The sequence below is a fragment of the Cannabis sativa genome, chromosome 9 (genome assembly GCF_029168945.1).
Source record: "Cannabis sativa cultivar Pink pepper isolate KNU-18-1 chromosome 9, ASM2916894v1, whole genome shotgun sequence".
Taxonomy (NCBI): Eukaryota; Viridiplantae; Streptophyta; class Magnoliopsida; order Rosales; family Cannabaceae; genus Cannabis; species Cannabis sativa.
In genome coordinates this window covers 21,636,949-21,660,062 of record NC_083609.1, presented here as the reverse complement: position 1 = coordinate 21,660,062, position 23,114 = coordinate 21,636,949, and the positions used below count along the sequence as shown (strand labels likewise).

Here is a 23,114-nt window from a genome sequence, read left to right as displayed (position 1 = left end):
TTCTTTCCAGAACATTGGTTAAAGTAAAGCTCAGGTTGGATGCATGGAGTATGCATCGGAAGGGACCGATATTGAACTTTGACTTAGATTTATTAAACTTACCGTAATATCTATTCAAGTCAATATCGCCTAGTTGATCCTAGATCAAATGATCTTAATCCTGTTATGATTAGGCTCAATCTTGAAAGGCTATTCGTGTTCTTTGATTTGTTAGTTAAGCCTACTTTTAGGTCAGGGTGATACGTACATTTTGGGAACACGGTAGTGCAATTGAGTGGGAGCGCTAGCATAAACATGGAATCTATAGCTTCTATCTGGCGAATAGTAAGCAAAGGATGATCTCCTTCGAGCTTGACCAAACGAACATAAATGGTGGAGTACTCATTTCACATTAGCTGAAATATCATTTATACGGGGTCAAGTGTTTTAAGGAATAAATACATTGTAGGGTGTAACGGTAATTTAATCCCTTTACAGTGTAGATCATTCATATAGAGGATCATTGATCACATTAGGATTATAACAATGGATAACTAATGATGTGTCTATATGGTGGAACATATAGAGCATTCTATATACTGAGAGTGCAATTCTAAGTTCTATGCGTGGATTCAACGAAGAATTAATAAGTTAGTGAATTTTAGTGCTAAATTCTTGATCTACTTATTGGAAGCTCGGTTATATAGACCCATGGTCCCCCCACTAGTTGAGATAATATTGCTTGTAAGACTCATGTAATTGGTTTTGATTAATCAATTATAATTCACAAATTAGACTATGTCTATTTGTGAAATTTTCACTAAGTAAGGGCGAAATTGTAAAGAAAGAGTTTATAGGGGCATATTTGTTAATTATGATACTTTGTATGGTTCAATTAATAAATATGATAAATGACAATATTATTTAATAATTATTTATAGTTATTAAATAGTTAGAATTGGCATTTAAATGATTGAATTAGGAAATTGGCATTTTTGAGAAAATCAGATACAAAAGTGGTAAAATTGCAAAATTGCAAAAATAAGGCCCAGTCCACCTAGCCTAGGGCCGGCCACTTATGTCATCTTTTTTAAATGATTTTTTTTTATTATTTTAATGCCATATAATTCAAATCAAGCCCTAGAGGAATGCTATAAATAGATAGTGAAGGCTTCAGGAAAATTACACTTTCTGAATCAGAAAAACCTGAGCCTCCACTCTCTTCTCTAGCCGCCACTCTCTCTCTCTTTTCTTCCTCAATATTTCGAACCTCTCTTAGTGATTAGAGTAGTGCCCACACACATCAAGTGATACCTCAATCATAGTCAGGAAGATCGTGAAGAAAGATCATCAGCAAAGGAGATTCAGCATCAAAGATTCAGAGAAAGAGATCCGGGTTCAGATATTGATAATGCTCTGCTACAGAAAGGAATCAAGGGCTAGATATCTGAACGGAAGGAGTCATATTATTCCGCTGCACCCAATGTAAGGTTTCTTAAACTTTATATGTGTTTATTTTATCGTTTTAGAAAGTTCATATTTAGGATGTTAATAAACATACTTGTGAGTAGATCTAAGATCCTGGTAAAATAATTTCCAACAACTGGCCTCAGAGCCATGGTAATTGATTTACTTACATGTAATTTGGACTTTAAAACGATTGTTTGTATGTTCTTTGGATGGTATCATGTTGTATTGAGTGTTATTTGATGATTGATTGATGATTGTGAAATTTTCGTGAAAAATAATTGTTATTTCGGTTCTGGAATTATTTTTATTGGATAGTATGGAAAAAATTAAGCAAGTTAGCCTTTTACAGAACTCAATTTGGATTTTATTTGAATTAGTTATGATTTTTTGAAGATTTAACAAAATCGGGGCTGTGCTGATAGTTTCCTGCGATCGCAGAACTGTCCGTACAGTTTCGGATTTTTTCCTTTTTCTTCAATTTTTCATACTTTTCATGGAATTAACTTCCAATTTTTTGTATGGTTTTGTATATATACTATTACTATTCCTAATTCAATTCTAATTATCATTTTGAATTAATTTAAATTTTTTTTTAATTTAATTCAAGATATTAGTGTAATTTGAATTTGAATAGAATTAGTATTTATCTTTTTGCTTAAAAAATCTATCTTATTTTAAAATTTGATTATATCTTATCTTATTTTAAATTTAAAAATAAGATATTAATAATCATGTAATTTTTAAATGATATAAGATATTTTGCTATTTTTTTAAATTTTGTTATTTTATTTATTTAAATTACATTTAAAATTTGAAAAAGATATTTATTTATCTTTTCTAATTTTTTATTTAATTTTTATTTATAAAATAACATTTAAAATTTAAAAGTAGTTAGCAATTTTTTTTTGAAATGATATTTAGGTTGGTTGAAACCTAATTTTTCAAAAATTGTAGGTTTAATTTTAAATTTAGTTTTTTTTAAAAATTTCGAATTTTTCAAAATTTTTTTTTAAATTTTTCGAAAAATTTAATAAATATTTAATAATTATTTTTTCAATAATTATTTTTTTTTATTTAATTAATTATTTTCGAAATTAAATATTTAATTTAAAATTAAATAAATCCTACATCCAACTATCCAACTAACCTTGTTGCAGGAGTATGTGTTTTAGCTTATGTGTAAGTTTTTAAAACCTATTATTACTTGATTGCAAATAGCCATGGTTACTTTTTGCCAGATCTAATGATCTGATGGCTCCCTTGGTCAAGATAATAATTTGTAACAGGTATATTTACAATCTTCTTTCATCTGTGTATGACCTAGCAACATGATAGGACCCATCCAAAGTGTGCCTGTGTGAGCCTATGTGTTTAATTTTATTATAGATGCATATAGGTTAATGTTGCTAAATAAAATATCATAGTTCTTGATAGGATTTATTTAGGCCCATTTAGTTTTTGGGCCTATTCAATTAATAACAGTTGTTCTTATTAAGGTTAAATTCCTCTCTTTTGGGCCTTGTGTGAGAGTTGGGAGCCATAGAAGTGGGTACGACATACTGAACCCAGCACCCCCTCACACAAACTACCCCAATTGTGAAGGCCCATTTGCCTGATTTGAATGACTGTACTAGGTTAATTAAACTAGTTTAACCTAATAAAATTGATTAGCAACATAATTAATTTCATTTATTTTGAAATTAATTTAAGAAAAATATAGTTTAAGGAATTTTATATTCTAAGCTAAACTATATGTATTTTCTTGCATTTAATTAAATATAGAATTATAACCATCTAGATTCTTTCTGGAACTTAATTTAAATTTTTCATTAAATATTCCTATTTAAGTTGATATTTAGTTATCTTCAACTAACCAACTTAAATCTGAATATCTTTTGAATTCAAAATTTCAAAAAAATTAAGTTGAGGAATTTTAGGCATTGGTTATTAAGATTCTTTAGATATTTTTTTAAGTTAATATCTTTTCAAATATTAACTTAAAATGGAATATTTTCAAATTAAGTGGTTACAACTTAATTTTTGATATTTAATTAAATTTAAATTTGAAAATATTTAAGTTCTAGATTTTTCTAGTACAACTTAAATTAGATATTTTTTCAAATTTTGTGGAAAAGATACTTAGCCAAATAAGATATTTTCTAGATAGTTATTTATAGACTACTTATTATTTCTAATATTAAATAGGAAAATATTATAAATTGTGAAATTAATTATTTATATAATTAATTTTGGTACAATTTATTTTAAGTATATTTTTCCTAGTATTAAACTAGAGATTAATAATTAAGCCTTCTCTACACTTAATTATTTATTTCTTGAATTTAATACATTTAATTAATTTGAAAATTAAATATCTAAGTTGATTTTCATCATGATACTTAAATATTTCTTTTTCATGACATTTAATTAAATAGAAAATTATTTTTAGTTGAAATTTAATTTTTCAACTAAATTTAAATAATTTTCAAAATATATTTTTTCTTTATTTTATTAATCAATTTTTTTTTTTCGAAATTGCATTTTTTAAATGCTAGAATTTCGAATTTTATCTTGAAAAATAGATTAAGTTGTAAATTAATTATTTATTTTAATTAATTTTGGACCAACTTAAATCAATGATTTTTTCATTTATTGATTAATTTAAAATGAATTGAATTAAAGTATATTATTAGAAATTGAATTAATTAGTCAAAGGAAAATCTAGATAGATGATATTTTTGCTTGAAGTATTTTTCTAGTGTATTTAATTAAATAGAAAATTAATATTTAAGTTGATTTTCATCATCATACTTAAATATTTAAATTTTTTTTTATATATTTAATTAAATAGGAAAATTATATTTTTTGTTGTAAATTAATTTTATTAATTAATTTTGGGCCAACATTAAATTAGAATAATTTTTCCAGATTTATTTTTTATTTTAATATGCATTTTTTTTTGAAAAATTGTATTCTTATATACTTTAATTTTTCGAAATGCAATATATATTTATAGAAAATTAAATTTGAGTTGTAAATTAATTTAAATTAATTTTGTAACAACTTAAATTGAATATTTTTCTAAATATTTATTGGAAATTATTACTAAGATGGAAATAATTCATATTATTTTCATATCCATCTAAGTAAAATTTATAAATATTAAATTAAAATTTATATTTAGAATTTTTCATTCTAAATTGGAAATTTTAATTAAATAAATATATATTTAAAATAAATAGAATAAATAAAGAGAATAAAAGAAAATACAACTCTTTTCAAATAATGAGCTTTATTATAGAGGCATTCGATCTCCATTGTGGGTTTTACACCGCGTTTGTTTTAGTGAGTAATCCTCCCTAATGGAGGAACGTTCATTAGCAATTTCGCACCGTTTAACCTCGCATGATAAGTAGTTTGTAAGTGTTTTGTATGGTATGGATCACCCTAATGGTGGCGACCATACTTGACTTGCAAATTATGAAACAATGGTGGAAGCTCATAAGATAGAATTGCCTTGACTCTCGCCTAAACGGGACAACGCTGAATTCCAATCTTGATCGAATAAAAGGTTGCTAGAATGTTTAACATTTTAGACGAGCTGACAACTCTATTCAATGAATGGTAGCTTTGACTCTCGCCTAAACGGGACAACGATATCGCCTTGTTGAAAACCTTGGAAATTATTTAGGATTGTAAGTTTTAGTATTTTCACTTGTCATTCCTACTTGCTATATGCTTATAATTTCTGAATTGTGTATGAATTTATATTGAACCATGTTATTTTCTGTTATTAAGTTGTAGTTTAATTTCGAATCTTCATTGTTGGTCTAACTTGGCTTGTTTATCTAATGAGATAAATCCCTAGTGGATTTTCACCATTAGACATACATAATAGTGTTAGATTTCGAAAGATAAATATTGTACATGCGACATCTAAATTTGTTCATCAATTGATGACACCTTAGACTAGTATTTTTACGATATGAAACAAGAAGATTATATAAATAAGATTACTTTGACTTTCGCTAATCGAAGCATCGTTGGATTCTTATTTTAAACGAAATTATCCTAATTCCTCTTAGCTTATTCATTTCGAATTAGCTTTAAAAACATATCATTGGATGAATGGTCTATAAATCATTTCATGTCATTTTATATGACGCATATGATTATAACCCCGAAATTCTATTCCCAATTGATATAAATCCTCAATCTTAGAAATCTCCTACTTGTATGGGCAAATCTGACTTAGAGTTTGTATTAGTAGTGGTGGTCCAAGAAAGAATTACTCATTAAATTTGGTTGAATTTAAGTCTTTGACTTTAATTTTAGATTCCAAATAGAAATTTTCTTAAATTTCTAATTCCAGAATACAATACAGTTACACTTTCTCAAGTGTTTAATATCCATCTTTGATTAATGGATTAAAACTGTATGGAATGTGAGTTAGGTATTCTGTGACCAGGATCCACTTGAAGTATTCTAAGAACTCTTTGATGTAACTAAACCTATGTCATCAAAAGACACTACCACATTTTTTTTAATCTATGGCATTTGTATCTTGTTCATAGTGGTTTTGACAAGATCAATCTCTGCAAAGAGTTAATATGCCTATATCCACTGAAAGTAGTTCATCTCATTCGCAGATGGATGTACATTCAGGGGTGGATATGAGTTTTTCGTTGTATTCTTAAACGATAACTCTAGATTATACCTTATGCAAAGAAATTTCATAAATTTCTAGCAATGGTTAAAACCATTAAGGTAAGTGGTTAAAGATCTTGCGAACTGATAGGGGTGGAGAAATAGTTAGTAGATATGCAGTTCAAAGATCATTACATTGATTTTTGAATTATATCCAAACTTACCTCCCCAGAAATTTCGATTTGCATATTGACGATTAGTTACTAGTCGTTGCCTAAGTCCTTCTATGGTAATACAATTTCAGAATGATGTAATGGTTGGGTACTTAATGTAAATCATTACTAGATTCATGGATGACCTAATCAAAATCTTAAGAAAAGCTAGAACTGTTAACCATGGTTTGTTAGCTATTCTAAGTGATTAGGGGTGGACCATCCCATTGTCAATAGATAAGAAAGTGTTTGTTCAAACAAATACTACTTTTCTAAGAAAATGACTAAGTCTGAAAAACAAGTAGCAAATAAAGGAGATACTTAATTCTTGATTCCAAAAGTGTTCTATCATCTTATATGACATATGATGATCCCACTGCCTCTGTTGTCTTGTCACAACCGAAGAGATCAATACCATTTAGTTTTCTTAGACATAATTCACGGTACCTTGTCGTAGTGGGAGAGTTTCTAGGAACTCACCTTCTTATGACTTGGGAGACACTAGTGATTAAAATCCATTGTGAGTTTAAACAAGTAATGGATTGTCAAGATAAGAAACTAAGAAGAAAGCCAATAGAACTATGGTTTAATCCATTCACATGGAGTAACCTAAAGTTTTCTATTACAAGGACATAAAAGGAAATTTTCGTTTATAAGTCCATTCAATGGACTTAACAAAACTTCATGTTCCTAGTATTATAGGTTTGAGTTTATCTAAACCTATGGCTTGTGGTATACCTGGTAATTACTTACTCTAATGCAAGCAACTTACTTTAGTAAGATGCTGAAGCATTTTCTTTCTAATGGCAATCTATAGAAGCTTCACAACTTCTTAGGCATAGATTTTATTTATCTAAGGAAAAGTCTCAACTATTCCAGAAAAGATAAAGCCATGGAAAAATTTCTTATATCAACAGTGAGAGGTCTTAGATATGCTTTTGTATGCCTTAGACCAGACACCTGCTGTTGAGTGGGAGTAATGAGTAGGTATCAGATTAATCCAGGAGAAGAACATTGGAAGACAATCAAGTAAATCTTAAGATAAAGAAGAGGAACTATATGTTAGTCTATAAGGGTGTGTTTAAAACTCTTAGACTACACCATATCGAATTTCGAAATTTGCCTATGTGCTAGTAAATCTTTCGATAAGATGGTGGTTACTGCGGGGGTGGAATAGTGATTTTGGAGAAGTGTAAAAACCTATCCGAAGTCTCTAGGTCTACCGGAGAGGGACCGAATGTTAAGGTTGCGGGAAAGGTACTTATTCAGTCTAAGGAAAGTTCTATACATCTTTGGCACCATTCCAAATTGCCTTAAACTACTAGTGTTAATTTCCTGATTAACCAACAGTAGTTGCCACAGGTATAGAATCCGTATCCCAAGAGAGTAAACATATAGAGAGGAATTTCACATTATCAATGATTTTGTGATTAAAGGAAGAGTAATGGTGGAGAAAAGGTTGTGGTTAATTCAACCTTTCGCATCCTATTACGAGGAGTTTACTACTACTACACTTGATTTGTATATCAAGGTGTTGAGATTATTTGAAACGCACTTTTTGTTTTATATTAGTGCAAGTGGGAGTTTGTTGGGTTTTATGCCCTAAATAAAACTCATTTCAATATAATCGATTTACTTATTAATATAGATCGAAATAACATTTAATGTTGCATGGTTCACATGATTTATTTCATGATTATATGTACATAATGTATAAATTCATACGAAACCCTTTTCACATACTTGATCCTGTTTATTGTGCCGTCAACACATTGGAAAGTAAACATGACTATGTGAATAAAGTTTCCTAGATTTATCAGACATAGGGTTTTACTGATATGATAATCTACAACAAGAGTTTACTTGTATTTGGAGAAATACTATGTTCTTTCCGAACATTGGTTAAAGTAAAGCTCAGGTTGGATGCATGGAGTATGCATCGGAAGGGACCGATATTGAACTTTGACTTAGATTTATTAAACTTACCGTAATATCTATTCAAGTCAATATCGCCTAGTTGATCCTAGATCAAATGATCTTAATCCTGTTATGATTAGGCTCAATCTTGAAAGGCTATTCGTGTTCTTTGATTTGTTAGTTAAGCCTACTTTTAGGTCATGGTGATACGTACATTTTGGGAACACGGTAGTGCAATTGAGTGGGAGCGCTAGCATAAACATGGAATCTATAGCTTCTATCTGGCGAATAGTAAGCAAAGGATGATCTCCTTCGAGCTTGACCAAACGAACATAAATGGTGGAGTACTCATTTCACATTAGCTGAAATATCATTTATACGGGGTCAAGTGTTTTAAGGAATAAATACATTGTAGGGTGTAACGGTAATTTAATCCCTTTACAGTGTAGATCATTCATATAGAGGATCATTGATCACATTAGGATTATAACAATGGATAACTAATGATGTGTCTATATGGTGGAACATATAGAGCATTCTATATACTGAGAGTGCAATTCTAAGTTCTATGCGTGGATTCAACGAAGAATTAATAAGTTAGTGAATTTTAGTGCTAAATTCTTGATCTACTTATTGGAAGCTCGGTTATATAGACCCATGGTCCCCCCACTAGTTGAGATAATATTGCTTGTAAGACTCATGTAATTGGTTTTGATTAATCAATTATAATTCACAAATTAGACTATGTCTATTTGTGAAATTTTCACTAAGTAAGGGCGAAATTGTAAAGAAAGAGTTTATAGGGGCATATTTGTTAATTATGATACTTTGTATGGTTCAATTAATAAATATGATAAATGACAATATTATTTAATAATTATTTATAGTTATTAAATAGTTAGAATTGGCATTTAAATGATTGAATTAGGAAATTGGCATTTTTGAGAAAATCAGATACAAAAGTGGTAAAATTGCAAAATTGCAAAAATAAGGCCCAGTCCACCTAGCCTAGGGCCGGCCACTTATGTCATCTTTTTTAAATGATTTTTTTTTATTATTTTAATGCCATATAATTCAAATCAAGCCCTAGAGGAATGCTATAAATAGATAGTGAAGGCTTCAGGAAAATTACACTTTCTGAATCAGAAAAACCTGAGCCTCCACTCTCTTCTCTAGCCGCCACTCTCTCTCTCTTTTCTTCCTCAATATTTCGAACCTCTCTTAGTGATTAGAGTAGTGCCCACACACATCAAGTGATACCTCAATCATAGTCAGGAAGATCGTGAAGAAAGATCATCAGCAAAGGAGATTCAGTATCAAAGATTCAGAGAAAGAGATCCAGGTTCAGATATTGATAATGCTCTGCTACAGAAAGGAATCAAGGGCTAGATATCTGAACGGAAGGAGTCATATTATTCCGCTGCACCCAATGTAAGGTTTCTTAAACTTTATATGTGTTTATTTTATCGTTTTAGAAAGTTCATATTTAGGATGTTAATAAACATACTTGTGAGTAGATCTAAGATCCTGGTAAAATAATTTCCAACACCTTCAGTAGCACTTGAATTTTCATTTAATGAAGCAAGATATAATGGATACAAATATTCAAATCGGCGATGATCTTCTTCATTCATATATTTTTTTTAATTAGTATAAAGTTCAAATATGTAATAATTTAAGGGTATATACATGAGATATTCCCAGGCCGATTGGGAAGGTTGCCAAGGTACCACTTCGTCCCACACTTTACTAGAACTCCCCGGGGTTGCTAGAAAGTGTAGAGGGTACTCTACCACAAACCTTTAAAGCCAATCTTTCTTAGACAGAATATTCTCAATTTTACCACTTTTATCATTACACATTTGTTTTCAACACTAATTTTTTTTATTTTAATTTTTTTTTTGAAGAAAGAAAATAAATAAAATAAATAAATAAATCTAAACTAAGAAATAAATTCTAAACTTTAAAAATAATTTACTTAAGAATAAAAAAAAAACTAACACAAACTAACGTTTATTTTTTTTTTCATTTTTTTTAACTATGATAAATGTATTAAACAAAAAGAAATAAACTAATTTATAATGTGTACAATCTAAACTTAAAAAAAATAGAACAAGGTTTTTTTTTAAGGAAACAAAGGAAAAAAAAAAACTATATATATTCTAAAAAAACTACGAACAGGATAAAAGATTGGTTTTTTTTTTAATATATTTTTTTTAAAAAAAAATAAATAAACAAAGAAACAAATCAATTAAAAAAAAAACTACTTTACTAACCTCTTGGAGCGCAGAAACCTCCCCGGCAACGGCGCCAAAAATTGATGTCGCCCAATTAGTTACACTGCGGTCGCGGTAGTAAACGGGCTATATGTCGTATCCACAGGGAGGAAAAGTACACTCAAAAGGAAAGTTAGTAATTTTACGAGAATAAAATAAGAACCTTGAATGTGATGTGAGAATATTGAGAAAATGATTTTCAAAAATTAAACAAGTAATTAAAATGAGAAGTGATCAGAAAATGATTATGGAAGACACAAGCTTTGTACATGCAATTATATTTTTCTAATAAAATTGATTCTTTAACCTCAACTATAATTCTACACCATTAATTATAGTTGGAAAATGTGTATAAATAAGCCCACTAGAAAAATATGTTCTCTAATTAAATTAATACTACTTCTAAAGATACTATCATATCATATAATTTAAATCGACAAAATACCACCTATGCGAATGCGATAAAAATCATATAATATAATAAACACCCTAATAATTAATAGTCTAACTTACATAAGAAAAGCATGACTGAACTTATATAAAAGGTACTATTAAATTTAAAGTGCAATTTAGAAGAAGAGAAATTTAATATAATAAATATAGAATTGAAGAACAAAGAGAATCAATATATTAAAAAAATAAAAATTACATGAACTTACACTTGAGTCTTGCCAAAGAAATTAGCCTAGAAAAGGCATTGTCTTTACACCAAAATTAATAAAGTAAAATAAAGAAGAAGGAAAGAAAAAGATAAAATTTTGGTATAATAACACTACTAAAATCTGATACCCTTTACAACACATTTTGGCTCTAATTTATAGTGAACGATTGCTGTAAAATTAGTAAAATTTATGTAGACTGTCGAGAGAGTGGGAATGTGGCTCCATGCTCCCATAATAATGTGAAAATGTGCATGACTCAAGCTAAAGTTGTGGAGATGATGGCCACATGCCAAGCCGAGTGTGAAGAGAGCACATTTCAATTACGTGGTGCTTGGTTGAGGTAGTGGGACATTAAATGAACGTGATGACCAAAGCTACAATTGAGTCATTGAATTGGACATGAGATAGGGGGCCCAATTGAAGAAAGGATTATGCATGGACGTGGGCTGCTTCTTGGGCCATTGCATTTGGTCTTCATTTCTCTACTTTAATTATTTATAATTTTACCATTTGTGCTCCAAATCTGAAAAATAACATAATATTAAAATAAATTAAATATTTCCAACTAAAGAAATTTACCATTAATAATATGAAATATTTAATTTATATTAATTTAATATGCATAAATAAAGACTTAGAATGTACAAATTTGAGCCTTAATCAATGCTCGTCCAAAAATGAGAGAAATTATGTGGTGAGCCTTGTAGTGTAGTAGTTGTTGGAATTATTTACCAGGATCTTAGATCTACTCACAAGTATGTTGTTAAACATCCGAAATATGAACTTCTAAAATGATTATAAATAAACACATATAAAGTACGAGAAACCTTACATTGGGTGCAGTGGAATATTATGTCTCCTTCCACTCAGATCTCTAACCCTTCTATCCTTTCTGTCGCAGAGTATCACCAAGATCTGAGTCTAAATGTCCTTTTGTTGAATCTAGATTCTTCACGATCTTCCACACTATGATTGAGGTACCACTTGATGTGTGTGGGCACTACTCTATCACTCAAGGGTTTCACATTTTAATGGTGAAGAAGAAGACTTAAAGTAGCGGCTAGGTTAGGGAGAGAAGGCACTCAGTTTTTCTGAAGAAAAGATGTGTTATTTTTCTGAAGCCATCACTACCTATTTATAGCAAACCACTAGGGTAGGGTTAGAATTATTTGGCATTAAAATAATGAAAAAATAAATGATAAAACCCTATAATAGTGGCTGGCCATGTAAGTGGATAATGGGCCCCACTTTTACAATTTTACTGTTTTATCATTTATGCATCTGATTTTTTCAAAAATGCCAATTTTCCAATTTAACCATTTAAATGCCAATCCTAATTATTTAATAACTAAAAATTAATTATTAAATAATAATGTCATTTAATATATTTATTAATTAGACTAATCAAAGTCTCTTAATTAACAAATGTACCCTAGAAACTTTTTCTTCACAATTTTGCCCTTGCTTAGTGAAAATTCATAAACTAGACATAGTCTAATTTTAGAATTATAATTGATTAATCACAATCAATTAACTGAGTCTTACAAGTAGTATTGTCTCAACTAGTATGGGGACCATGGGCCTATATATCCGAGCTTCCAATAAGCTGATCAAGAATTTACCAAGTAAATTCACTAGCTTATTAATTCCTTGTTGCATCCACTCTTGGAACTTAGAATTGCACTCTCAGTCATATAGAGCGCTCTATATATTCCACCATATAGATACGCTATTAATTATCCATTGCTATAATCCTAATTTGATCAATGACCCTCTATAGATGATTTACATCGAATATGATCCAAATTACCGTAACACCTTTAAATGTATTTTATCCTTAAAACACTTAGCTCGTATAAATGATATTTCAGCTAAGTGAAATGAGTACTCAACCATTTATCTCTGCTTAGCTAAGCTCGAAGGAAATCATCATTTCACTTTCTATTTGCCAAATAGAAGCTATACACTCCATCTTTATGTTTAGCGCTCCCACTCAATTGCACTACCATGTTCCCAAAAAGTACGTAAGTAGGCTTAACTAACAAATTAAGGAACATGTGTAATACTTTTGAGATTGAACCTAAACATACCAGGATTAAGATCATTTGATCTAGGATCAACTAGGTGATATTGAATTGAACAGATATTACGGTAAGTTTAATATATCTGAATCAAAGTTCAATATCAGTCCCTTCCGATACATACTCCATGCATCCAACCCAAGCTTTACTTTAACCAATGCTCTGGAAAGAACATAGCACTTATCCACGGTGCAAGTAAACTATGTTGTAGATTTTCATATCAGTTAAACCCTGTGTTCTGATAAATCTAGGAATATACATTCAATCACATAATCTTGATTACTTTCTACTGTGCTGACGACACAATAAACAAGAATATAAATGTGAAAAGGGTTTGGATGAATTTATAAATCAATTAGACAAGTAAATGATAACATGAACCAAATGACACACAAATGAGTGATAAATACTTCTGTTTCTTTATTGATATTTAAAAGAATAGGGATTACATTGAAATAGAGTTTTATTTAGGGCATAAAACCCAACAGTAGCTGCTAGTGTAGTATTAAGAGTTAGTCCCACATTGCTAATGTGTGGAAATAAATTGTGATATATAAGATGAATGGGCCACTCCACCCATTACCAATTGTTTTTGAGATGGAACCCCATTCATCTTATTCCCAAATTCTAACATGGTATCAGAGCCACTTGTGATTCGTTGTGAGCTCAAATTGCCACCGGTCCAAAAAAAGCCGTTTGTGATCCGTTGTGAGCCAAAGTGTTGCCGGTCCAAACAGATACTTTTGCTGTCTCCCCGTTAACCTCCATTTGGGACCTTTCGGTCAATGTGCCAGTTTCCAGTGTTGGGTCTTTGACCTGTTTCAAAATCTACAAATTTCTCGACGTGTACACCCACAAATTTCCTGATATTTGGCCTTGTGGGATTCTTTTAAATGTCACGTTTCGGTCCTATGGTCTCTTAAAGGTCGTTCGTTATACCTACACTTTCCAAGCCCAAACGTGAGGACCCTTAGGAGTTAGTCCCACATTACTAATGTGTAGAAATAAATTGTGATATATAAGATGAATGACCTACTCCTCTCATCGCCAATTGGTTTTGAGATGGAATACCATTCATCTTACCTCTAAATTCTAACATGTAGTGAGCTAAAAAGAATGAGGGTAGAGAAGAGCAAAAATTGAGTTCCCTTTGTAGTGTAGCTTCGGGCTGCAAGAGGATAGAGAGAAGAAGTGAGAGAGAAAGAGAGAAGAAGTGAGAGGGGTGAAGTAAATAAAGAGAGTATTTTGGACATAATAGAAATGTGGTCATATATTTCAAATATTGAGTATTATGAGTTTTAAGGAAATTTTTTAACTAAATACAAGCATAATTAATCAAATTTTCCTTTCGTTTTAATATTTACGCCCTTTTATTCCAAAAAAAAGAAAATGTACTCCTATTCTTTTTGAGGCTTTTATTTTTACACTTCAAAATAGTTTTTTTTTTTTGCATTTTTACGAAATTCTACAAAAAAAATTCTTATTGCAACTAGCGCTGCAATCTAAATTTCAATAAAAAATCTTATAGAAAACTCTATTGCAACAACTTTAGAAACCAAAACCGTTAATTCTTCTCTTTTTCGTGAATAAACTAATGGAGTACTTGGCGAAAACAAAATCGACTACGGGCAGGACCACTATATGTAATGTAACCTACGAAGCGCGTCCATTAGTGGGTTTTGGAAGCTGCCTCGACCGGCGACACACTCGCCATTGTCGCCTATCCCATCCCTATCGTCCCAACCCAATTCTCTTCGCCCCGTCTTGCCTGCAATGGCTTTAGCTTCTTCCTCTTCTCATTGCTCCTGCTCCTTCGCTTCCCAGTTACTTCCTCGTCCAAAACCCAAATTCCCTCCCCCCTTCTTTGTCTCTCCTCCTTCTCCCTCATCAGTTCCTCTTTCTTCTCCCTTGCGTCTCACACCCAGGAGCCCCATTTGCGCAGCTTCTAAGAGCAATCCCTCTGTCTCGGCTAAGACCCAGAAAAGTGAGGATAAGAATAAGAGCAATGAGGAAGAATTTGAGGAAGTGGAGGAAGATTTGCCTTGGATTCAGGAAAAGGCCTTGGATGTAGTGGAGTTCACGGGTTCGGTGACTCAGGCAATTCCTGGTCCTAGAGTTGGGACTAGTTCTCTCCCATGGATTCTTGCTCTTCCTCTCGCCTATGCCGGTATCACTTTCGTCATTGCCTTTGTTAAGACTGTACGGAAACTCACTTCTCCAAAAGCCAAACGCAAGAGATTGGTACAAATTTGTTCCTATTTCTCTATCTCTTGAGGGTTTTCTATATTGGGTTTCTTTTATTATCTTATTTGCTGAGAAAATAGGATGACGGAGAAAACTTGAAAATGTAGCTTTATTGTAATTATTTTTGCAAGGTTCAGGATTAGGAATGCATATGTGTGTGTGTGTATATATATATATATATATGGTAAGCTTATGGTGCCCATTTGTTTTTGCTAATCGTTTTATTTTCAAGCATTGGTAGAGCTTTCATCAAAATTCAATTTGCACGTGTTAGAATTATAAGTCTTGCTATAAATTTTGTCTATCATTGGGTTTTGGACAGGTGAATAAAAATGCCATGCTATGCAAATCAATAGATGAGTTGTTTCAGAAGGGAAGAGATGAAGTTACCCCAGATGCTTTCATGCAACTCGCTCAAAAAGTAAGGTTAACATGACAATATTTTATCGTCACTTTTGGGTTGAAAGTTCTTTTGTTTGATTTTCTTTCCTTACACTAAGCACAGTATAATCTAATAATGGTATTGGTGGTGCCCAATAATTGTTTGTGCGGCTCTAGTATAGTGACCACCTAACACATTTGAGACTCTAATGTGTCATTGTGTGACTGTGTCACTGGCCACAGTTTTCCATTACCATGTCCTGAACTTATTTCGTAAAACCAAAATCAGGAGCTGCTGTATTGATGTTCTTTCGACCTATTGTTTGTTATGGTGGCCAATTTTTTTATTAGTTTTCATTTAGAAATATTTGAAAATGCTCAGAATAACTTCATCTCTGTTCTACACTTCTTCTTACAATGGTATTTGGCATCTCTGTGTATTATATGATAACATTATTTTTAGGGATAATCCTAAATTCCAGACATGTGATGTGGTTTGCTTTTTTTTTTTTTTTTTGTATTTACAGCAGTATACTTTTGATATGTTTGTGCATGCTCTTTTTAAGGGGGCTGATAAGAACTGCTAATTTCTTTCCAGACAGTTTTTGGCGCAGATGAGATTTTACGCAAGTATATACGATATGCTTTGAACGAAAGGCCATTCAACCCAGATTTGGTTGTTGATTTAATTCAGCTTAGAAAAGCTTCTGGCTTGGATGATTCCCAGGTTACTGAGGTTTTAAATGAAATCTCGAGAAGGATTGTGCAAGATAAAGGTAACTAATTTGAGGCTGCATTGTCTTGAAGTTGTATGCTATTGTAGTCTACTTTTTATTATGAATAATAGTGGACGGTTAAAGAAGAACTTTTATGGGTCCTGGATCTTATATGATATAAAAAAGGGGGAAAAAAGTTTTAGGACCTTGTATTGCATGGAGTTGGGGTTCCTATCAATTAAACGAATAATTATATCATTTCCTTATGTCTTTACTTGGATCATTAATCTAATGGCTTCAAGAATTTTAATTTGACTTAAATTATTCATGCATCTTGTAGTTGCAAAATTTAAATTAGTGTTTTAGTTACATTTACTAGTAACAAAACCTGTGCATGTTTTTCCATATTTGGCCAATAGTAGTTGTCTCCATGGGAGGGATGCAAAACTGAATTTCGGATCATTCAACGTGTGTAAGTAGAGTAGTGCTTAAATTTGAATCACTGTGGGAGGCAGAAGATCCAGTTGTGAACTTAAATTTTGACATTTATGGTGTAATAGAACTGCTCTTTTTTATTACGTACATTCCCTTAAAGTTTAATGATAACAAAGTTATGCTACCTTGAGATAAGCGGCATAAAACATTTTCTTACTAAACGCCAGCCTCTTGTGTATTATATTTTCTGAATTGGGAATTTTCTTTTCTTAACACTTTTCCTTCCCTGTTGCTGCTTCTGAATTGCACTTCGAGTTGTGTTTTAGTTTTTTCTAATGCAGCTGCCCATCATATTTGATTGTTCCAACTCATTGGACTTGTATTTCTTTGCTACCTTTTCTTTAAAAAAAACGAAAAATCTATTAGATTTGTAGTACATTTCAAAGAACTCAGGAAGGACTTGGAAGCTAACCAAAGTAGGAAGGTTATTTATGAGTATTAATGCTTAGTTTCCTGTTTTACTTTCCACCATGTCTTGTTGCACCTTCAATCTTTCATTCTTTATCGGTTTGATTGCTGCTCTAAATTTATGATTCTTGGTAAAGCAGTGCTGTCTGATTTTTTATTCCTTTTATTGTCCCCAGGCCTCTAGACAAAACTGGATATAGTTTGGGCTCTGTAATTCAATGTGCTGATAGCTTGTTTATGAACTCCAGGTCCTGTTGTGATGGATTTGTCAGGCTACACTGAAAAGGGTTTCAAGAGAAAACTAGCTGTTCAAGCTCTTTTTGGAAAGGTTTTCTATCTATCTGAGGTAAGACACTGAACAGTCTAGAGACGACCCCAACCAACTGCTGTTTCCCCATTTTTTTAATTATTTGTGTGAAACAATGTACACCCAACTTGTGTTTTTCTAGAGCATATTTTATTCTGTTTGGTTTTTGATCGTTTTTTTTCCACGTCTCTTAAATAGCGGTTACATTTCTAAACAAGTTTTCTTCAGTTAGTCTTGTCTGAATAAGCCCATGAGCAATTTAGCCATATAAGTCTGCTACAAACATTTTTTTGGTTAACTTTCAGTTTGATGGGTTGATTAAATAGTTTCGTTACCATCTAATATTTTTTTTGTTCAAATATTCATCATGCAACATTCCTTTTCACACACAATAGTAATTATGGCAATCAATTACTTCATACTATAGTTTCACATGTTTACATGAACCTCACATTTATTTTCTAAAAGAACAGAAATTCATCTACATGTCATCTGTTATATCTCATTTCAAATATTATAGTTGCTGAATTTTGGTACGGTTTTTTGTTACACTAACCTCTAACTTCTAGCTGATTAGCATTATCTTTTTCCATTGACATGTTAAATCTATGCTCTTTGATTTTTTGTCAGTTGCCAGAGTTCTGTACAAAGGATAGCTCCTTGGTCATCAAGGAAATATTTGGTGTTGCAGAGTAGGCCTCCCTATCCATTGCATTTGTTATATCTATAAATGTTTCTTCCTATATAAAACTTAAAAGCATACTCAAGCCTTTATTGAAGGAATTTTGTTTGCCTCACAGGCCCAATTAATTTTTATTGTTTTCTTTGATCCTCAGTGAGGATGCCGACCAACTCCGAATGCACACACTTTCTGAAGCAGGGGACGTTGAATCACTCCAGAAAATGGTTGATGACAGTTCGGATTCAGAAGAAACTTTTGAGGACCCATCTGAGGATCGTTGATTCATATTCATTCAGGATAAGTTTTAACCAATATTGTGAGGATTCACTTTATGCCTTTATCGACAAGAAAACCGGTATAGAACAGTTCATGAGTTAGTGTTTTTTTCTACAATATCAGTCATGTATGTAGAAAATTTTGGGGGAGAGCATGAATAATAAGTAGTTTGTTGAAAATGTAACCGGAAAATTTATATATTAGTTTCTTACTGTGAGAAATATATATACTCTGGCCTGATTATGTCCTTGGCATCCTTGCTGTTATTTGGCTTCATATGAAGTCAGTGAATAGTAGAGTAGGCCTAGGTGATTCACTCCTCTAAAACCAAGCTTGTGCTGAAGGGCAACCAAAGGTAAAGATTTTTAGGAGTAGACCAGATTGTTAATTTGCTATTAAAAGAGTAATATGATATGTGTGCATTGGAGACTATTTTTTAAGAGTAATAGTACTAGAAACACCCTCAAATTACACAAAAAGTTCTACACACTGTATAAATTACTGTGCCCCATCTTAAAAAACTAAGAGAAGACTACTGAAAGTACGTGTTATCATAAATTGTACTGACATGATTAGAATAGTTTTTTTCTCTTTTGATAGAAACATAATTAGAAGAGTTAAAGTGAGCTTGATAACTCAAGTAACTTTTCAAGAAAAAGAATAACACAAGTTTTTGAATCATATTTTTGTGGGTAGAGTCCATTTGGCCTACATACATGAAAGTGAAAGAAGAAAAATTCAAATTTCAATACCAATATATATTATATATATTTAAGAACCACTTTATTGGATTAAAAATAAAAGGGCAACATTACAAAGGAGAGAGATTCTTCTAATAAAACTTATTGTCATTTAAAAATATCGAAGAAAAGTTGTACAAAAAAACTTTAAAGCCTGAAAAAAAAGCTTCAAAAGCTGAATATGAAAATTGAAAGCAATGGCCGTATCATTTCAATCAATACAATAACAGGACGTGGTTTTATTTATAGCTAATTTGGACTTTAAAATTATAAATCACTATATTTACTAGTGGTATATATATATATCACTTGCAAAATGTGTAATCTCTTGTCAATATATAAAAATGAAGAAGAGGTTGGGAGTTGGCAACTAACCAAACCAAAAAAACAGACGGAGATCTCGAAGAAGTTAAAATTAAATAAATAAATAAATAAAAACTAATCGTACCCATTCCAAAGTAGAAGATCAGTACTTGATTGCTTCATTCCCTCGATTCCAAAATGCTTCAGCAATTCCGCCACCGGATTCCCATCCCCATTCCCATTTCTTCTTCTAATTCCTCTGCTTCTACTTCTTCTGCTTCCTCCTTTTCATTCTCCGTTCCATTTCCGAATTCCCATCTCACCAAACCCTTCCATTCACTCCTCCAAATTCAATGCAAGGCCGTCGACTCTAAGCCATTGCCCGCCGTTGGCCCCTACACCGGGAGGGATCCCAACGTCCAGAAGCCCCCATGGCTGAAGCAGAGAGCTCCGCAGGGAGAGAAGTTTCAGGAAGTCAAGGAATCAATCTCCCGATTGAAATTGAACACCGTATGCGAAGAAGCTCAGTGCCCTAACATTGGAGAATGTTGGAATGGCGGCGGCGATGGGGTCGCTACCGCCACCATCATGCTCTTGGGCGACACGTGTACTCGCGGTTGTAGATTCTGCGCCGTCAAAACTAGCAGAAACCCTCCTCCGCCTGATCCCAATGAGCCCCAGAATACCGCCATAGCCATTGCTTCTTGGGGGTATGGTTTTTTGTTTCTGTTGCATAGTTTTAGTTTATGTCTCACAATTACTTTTTGTCCATAATGCATAGAAGTAATTGGATTGCGTTTTCGTTTTTGTTTGCAGTGTGGATTATATTGTTCTCACAAGTGTTGATCGTGATGATATACCTGATGGAGGAAGTGGGCATTTTGCTGAGACTGTAAAAGCCATGAAGGTCTTTATTTCTATGTAGTTCATTGTATTATCTAACTGCTCTATTTTACTTTTCAGTTTCCTTGATTGTATTTTGTTAGAACTTGGTAATATTGAATTACGAGATTGGAATGAGGAGACTTAGTTAAGCTTACACAATTCCCTTTATGCAGAACCTAAAGCCTGAAATCATGGTTGAGTGTTTAACCTCTGATTTTAGGGGTGACTTGACTGCTGTGGACACTTTGGTTCACTCAGGATTAGATGTATTTGCACACAACGTTGAGACTGTTAAACGTCTCCAACGAATTGTTCGAGATCCTCGAGCTGGGTAAGCTATTGTTGTCTTAAAACTTCCTTGTATACTTTCTTTATCTTTTAGTGTTTGATGTGAAATTTCATTATAGTAGTCGGATCATAGCACTATATCTCTATTGTATGCTACTTTTTGTAATACATCAAATTTTTTTTGATTTGTTTCCCATGATCTCCATTTAGTATATTGGTTGACTTGTGTTGCAGTTCTAATGCTGATCCAAATATGGTTTGATGATTTTTTTTCACCTTTACTATTGATGTTATTCTGCTTCATAAGAATTGATGGCAGCAAAGTTCGATTCTCTGGGCTGTAAATGTCAATGTCAGAGATGAAGGCCTTCTTCATTATTTTAGATGATTAGAGTGAAGCTAAATCTTAATAATGCCTTCAGCTTTTCCATCATCAATTGATAACTTTGAATGATAATTGTTATATGCCTGAAAATACCAAGACTCTCCAATAAGTCACCCCACATGAAAGTAGAAAAAGAATGTCCACATTTTACATTCCCATTAGCTGTTTTGTGCCTGCCCTTACGTCTTTTATTTTTTCTTTCTTTCCGGAACTCTAGATGCTAAAACCTTGAAGTGAACCTTGTATTAATATAGCCACTCATTTCTTCTGATTTTAAAGAATAGATAAGTAGAAATTCAGTTTATGGTTAGTGTATGTAGCTAGAGAAAACACTCTTTAGGAGGATTTTTCCCTTGAGATTTAATATGTACTTCATTGGTGCAGGTATGAGCAGAGCTTATCTGTTTTGAAACATGCAAAGGTCAGTAAGGAGGGCATGATTACAAAATCTTCCATAATGCTGGGTCTTGGAGAATCAGATGATGAGTTGAAGGAAGCCATGGCCGATTTGAGGGCTATAGATGTCGATATATTGACCCTTGGGCAATATTTACAAGTAAGTCAAGTCAATCTACATGCTAAACTGAGCGATTGCAATGTTATTCATTTTAAACTAGATTTTATAAACGCTTGCAGCCGACTCCATTACACTTGACTGTCAAAGAATATGTCACCCCTGAGAAGTTTGCTTTCTGGAAGGAATATGGCGAGTCTATAGGATTCCGTTATGTGGCCAGTGGGCCATTGGTAAGATCTTGTACTGTTGGTTTATTTATGACAACAATTATTTTTCGTGATGCATTATTGGTAAGCATTTGATAACACATACAAAGGCATGAATTGGACTATTTGTCATTGTTTCCCCAAACACAGCGTATAAAAATAATGTTTTTGACTGATGGAAAATGTGATAAAATTAATTGAAAGCATTTGTCTTGGATTAACCTTGTTTTGGTTTATGTCAATTACTAAAAGAAAACCTCAATTAAGTAGTCAACGTGTATAATTTTTCAGGTTCGATCATCATACAGGGCGGGAGAGCTCTTTGTCAAAACAATGGTTAGGGAAAGTGCTAACAAAACTGCTATGACATCTTAAGTTTTTTCACTTCCATAATTATTGCTGTTAAACGGTTACATTTGGGCAAACCAAGAGCTTCAGCTGCAGAAGATTATTATTGCTAACCTGGCCCAAAGTTTTGAGTACTTTTTTGTCTCATATAAAGGAAATGTTCACTCCCTGAAGAAACTTGGTCTTCTTCTCCGTATTCATTTATTAGTCTGCATATCATAGTTCAAGGCTACAATATATATTACTTAAAGCCTTTATTGGGTTCAAGAATTGTTCTTTACTAATATTTTCCTTTTTTTACTAATTTAAAAACTGGAATATTATACGGAAAATTGTGTGGCTGTGTGTAGTCATATGGGTAGTCCTAGTCTTTCTTGAAAGGATGAAAGGTACAATAAATTTGTTGGGCAGAAACGATAGTTAAATTTTCTTGTAAAAGAATAGTTAAAATTTAGTAAAGTTACCCGAGTTAAATTTAGTTATTTAAGGGCCTCTTCTTAATTTTAATGCAAAAAGTAAATGTAACTTGTTATGGAATACATTTGCATGAGGTCAATACTTTGTTTATAATTATACCACTTGTGGTCGATTTGGTCAAAACCCAAAATCATTAAATAAGGTATTTGCCTTAGTTGATTTCTTGTGGCCTAATCTGATTTAGATATAGATTAATGAGAGTGTTGTACGTA

General features: G+C 32.0%; 2 protein-coding genes across 2 annotated transcripts; both read left to right on the top strand.

The window, feature by feature from the left end:
* The first annotated feature begins 14,818 nt into the window (after positions 1–14,818).
* Positions 14,819–19,000, top strand: LOC115722908 (uncharacterized). The gene is made up of 6 exons (XM_030652278.2): positions 14,819–15,485; positions 15,811–15,909; positions 16,468–16,645; positions 17,737–17,834; positions 18,426–18,487; positions 18,632–19,000. The coding sequence occupies exons 1-6, from the start codon at positions 15,018–15,020 to the stop codon at positions 18,756–18,758; spliced, it is 1,032 nt and encodes a 343-aa protein (XP_030508138.2). The 5' UTR covers positions 14,819–15,017; the 3' UTR covers positions 18,759–19,000.
* A 796-nt stretch (positions 19,001–19,796) lies between these two features.
* On the top strand, positions 19,797–22,907 carry LOC115722938 (lipoyl synthase, chloroplastic). Its single transcript, XM_030652325.2, has 6 exons — positions 19,797–20,506; positions 20,613–20,703; positions 20,855–21,012; positions 21,739–21,910; positions 21,991–22,101; positions 22,369–22,907. The coding sequence occupies exons 1-6, from the start codon at positions 19,995–19,997 to the stop codon at positions 22,450–22,452; spliced, it is 1,128 nt and encodes a 375-aa protein (XP_030508185.2). The 5' UTR covers positions 19,797–19,994; the 3' UTR covers positions 22,453–22,907.
* The last annotated feature ends 207 nt before the right edge of the window (positions 22,908–23,114 follow it).

Bases quoted from the DNA above. Each gene is read 5' to 3' on its own strand.
- LOC115722908 (XM_030652278.2), top strand. From the start codon at position 15,018: ATGGCTTTAGCTTCTTCCTCTTCTCATTGCTCCTGCTCCTTCGCTTCC. The intron at 15,910-16,467 runs GTAAGGTTAACA...ATTTCTTTCCAG, and splicing joins TCATGCAACTCGCTCAAAAA to ACAGTTTTTGGCGCAGATGA. The intron at 18,488-18,631 runs GTAGGCCTCCCT...TTTGATCCTCAG, and splicing joins GAAATATTTGGTGTTGCAGA to TGAGGATGCCGACCAACTCC.
- LOC115722938 (XM_030652325.2), top strand. From the start codon at position 19,995: ATGCTTCAGCAATTCCGCCACCGGATTCCCATCCCCATTCCCATTTCT. The intron at 21,013-21,738 runs GTAAGCTATTGT...TCATTGGTGCAG, and splicing joins GTTCGAGATCCTCGAGCTGG to GTATGAGCAGAGCTTATCTG. The intron at 22,102-22,368 runs GTAAGATCTTGT...ATAATTTTTCAG, and splicing joins ATGTGGCCAGTGGGCCATTG to GTTCGATCATCATACAGGGC.